Source organism: Trichoderma evansii (assembly GCF_050947405.1).
Source record: "Trichoderma evansii strain SZMC 28006 chromosome Unknown GGI43scaffold_143, whole genome shotgun sequence".
Taxonomy (NCBI): domain Eukaryota; kingdom Fungi; phylum Ascomycota; class Sordariomycetes; order Hypocreales; family Hypocreaceae; genus Trichoderma; species Trichoderma evansii.
Genome location: NW_028145063.1, coordinates 1 through 1,296, shown reverse-complemented (window position 1 = coordinate 1,296; position 1,296 = coordinate 1). Strand labels below are relative to the sequence as shown.

Here is a 1,296-nt window from a genome sequence, read left to right as displayed (position 1 = left end):
TAAAAATATAAATTATAAAAAAATATAAAAAATTTATATATAAAATTTAATTTATAAGCTAGTTTAAGTAAAAATATTAAATAAAAAAATATTAATTTAATTTATTTATATAAATTATATAATTATATATATATAAAAGGTCCTGTTTTTAATTTTATTACTAGATAACTAAGTTCTATATAATATCTTTTACTATTATTTTTATTTTAACACAGCCAGCACATGTCGTATTTTAAAATAGTAGTTGTAGGCTTTAATATATCCTGCTAGTCTATGTTTTTAATTCTTTTGGTTACAGTACGGAGTACCAAGAATTAGATTATAGCATCAGCACCCTATAGCTTAGTTACCTAGAAAGGCAAATTAAACTACCTAATATTACATATCCTTCGGCATAGGTAGTTTGCAAATACAATTCGGATTATGTAAGCCACTAAAATAACAGGGAATAAATTCTATTTAGCTCCAGGTATTTATTGAGAAATCCTCAATCTGACCGCGACTTGTTTGGCCCCTATGATACCGATTATGCTTTCTTAAAATCTCAGGCTACCTTATTACCTCCATGGACAATTTAGCGGGGCTAAATCGAAGAATCCGATGAAATTGCAATCCACAGGTCGCGCCAAAAGCTGTACTTGCTGTCGCCAGGCCAAGGTTGCTTGCGATGCACGAAAGACCCTAACTAGCCAATGTTCTCGGTGCAGGTTGAAGCAGCTGGACTATCGCTTTGATGCCAATTTCAAGCGCATATCGACCAGGAGGTTGGTTAATGCGCTGCCCTCTAGCACTTATAACACTATTCCAACCAAAACAGAATTACAGAAGGAATTAGTAAAGAGCTACAGGCTTTGCGCTCTAGCGAAGATGCTTCTTACGCAAAGCCATGTATTGTGAAAACAATCCCATCTTCCCAGATTATATCGGATGGGAACACTACAGCTCCTGCAAAGCCTGCCCAGGGCCCTACTTTGCTATGGCTTGGTATTACAGATAGCGACTCAGCCTGTTCTTACAACTTGGGCACTTCTAACCTTGATGTTCAGACTGTCATTGAACTATTTCAATAGTATATACTGCCTGTCAAAGATAAGAATAATAATAAAAAATATTATTAAAGAACTTAATTATTTAGTAATAAAATCAGAGATAAAACCTCTTATATATATATAATTATATAATTTATATAAATAAATTAAACTAGTATTTTTTTTATTTAATATTTTTACTTAAATTAGCTTATAAATTAAATTATATATATATATTTTTTATATTCTTTTATAATTTATATTTTTT

The 1,296-nt window shown here is 30.9% G+C and overlaps 1 protein-coding gene across 1 annotated transcript; it reads left to right on the top strand.

The window, feature by feature from the left end:
• Nucleotides 1–521: 521 nt before the first annotated feature.
• GGI43DRAFT_94196 (uncharacterized protein) lies at nucleotides 522–1,077 on the top strand. Its single transcript, XM_083210553.1, has 2 exons — nucleotides 522–764; nucleotides 826–1,077. The coding sequence occupies exons 1-2, from the start codon at nucleotides 734–736 to the stop codon at nucleotides 1,068–1,070; spliced, it is 276 nt and encodes a 91-aa protein (XP_083054904.1). The 5' UTR covers nucleotides 522–733; the 3' UTR covers nucleotides 1,071–1,077.
• Nucleotides 1,078–1,296: the final 219 nt, after the last annotated feature.

What these genes read in the sequence shown, in the direction of transcription:
- GGI43DRAFT_94196 (XM_083210553.1), top strand. Translation starts at nt 734, where the DNA reads ATGCCAATTTCAAGCGCATATCGACCAGGAG. An exon ending in AAGCGCATATCGACCAGGAG is followed by an intron (nt 765 to 825) that starts GTTGGTTAATGC and finishes ACAGAATTACAG; the next exon opens with AAGGAATTAGTAAAGAGCTA.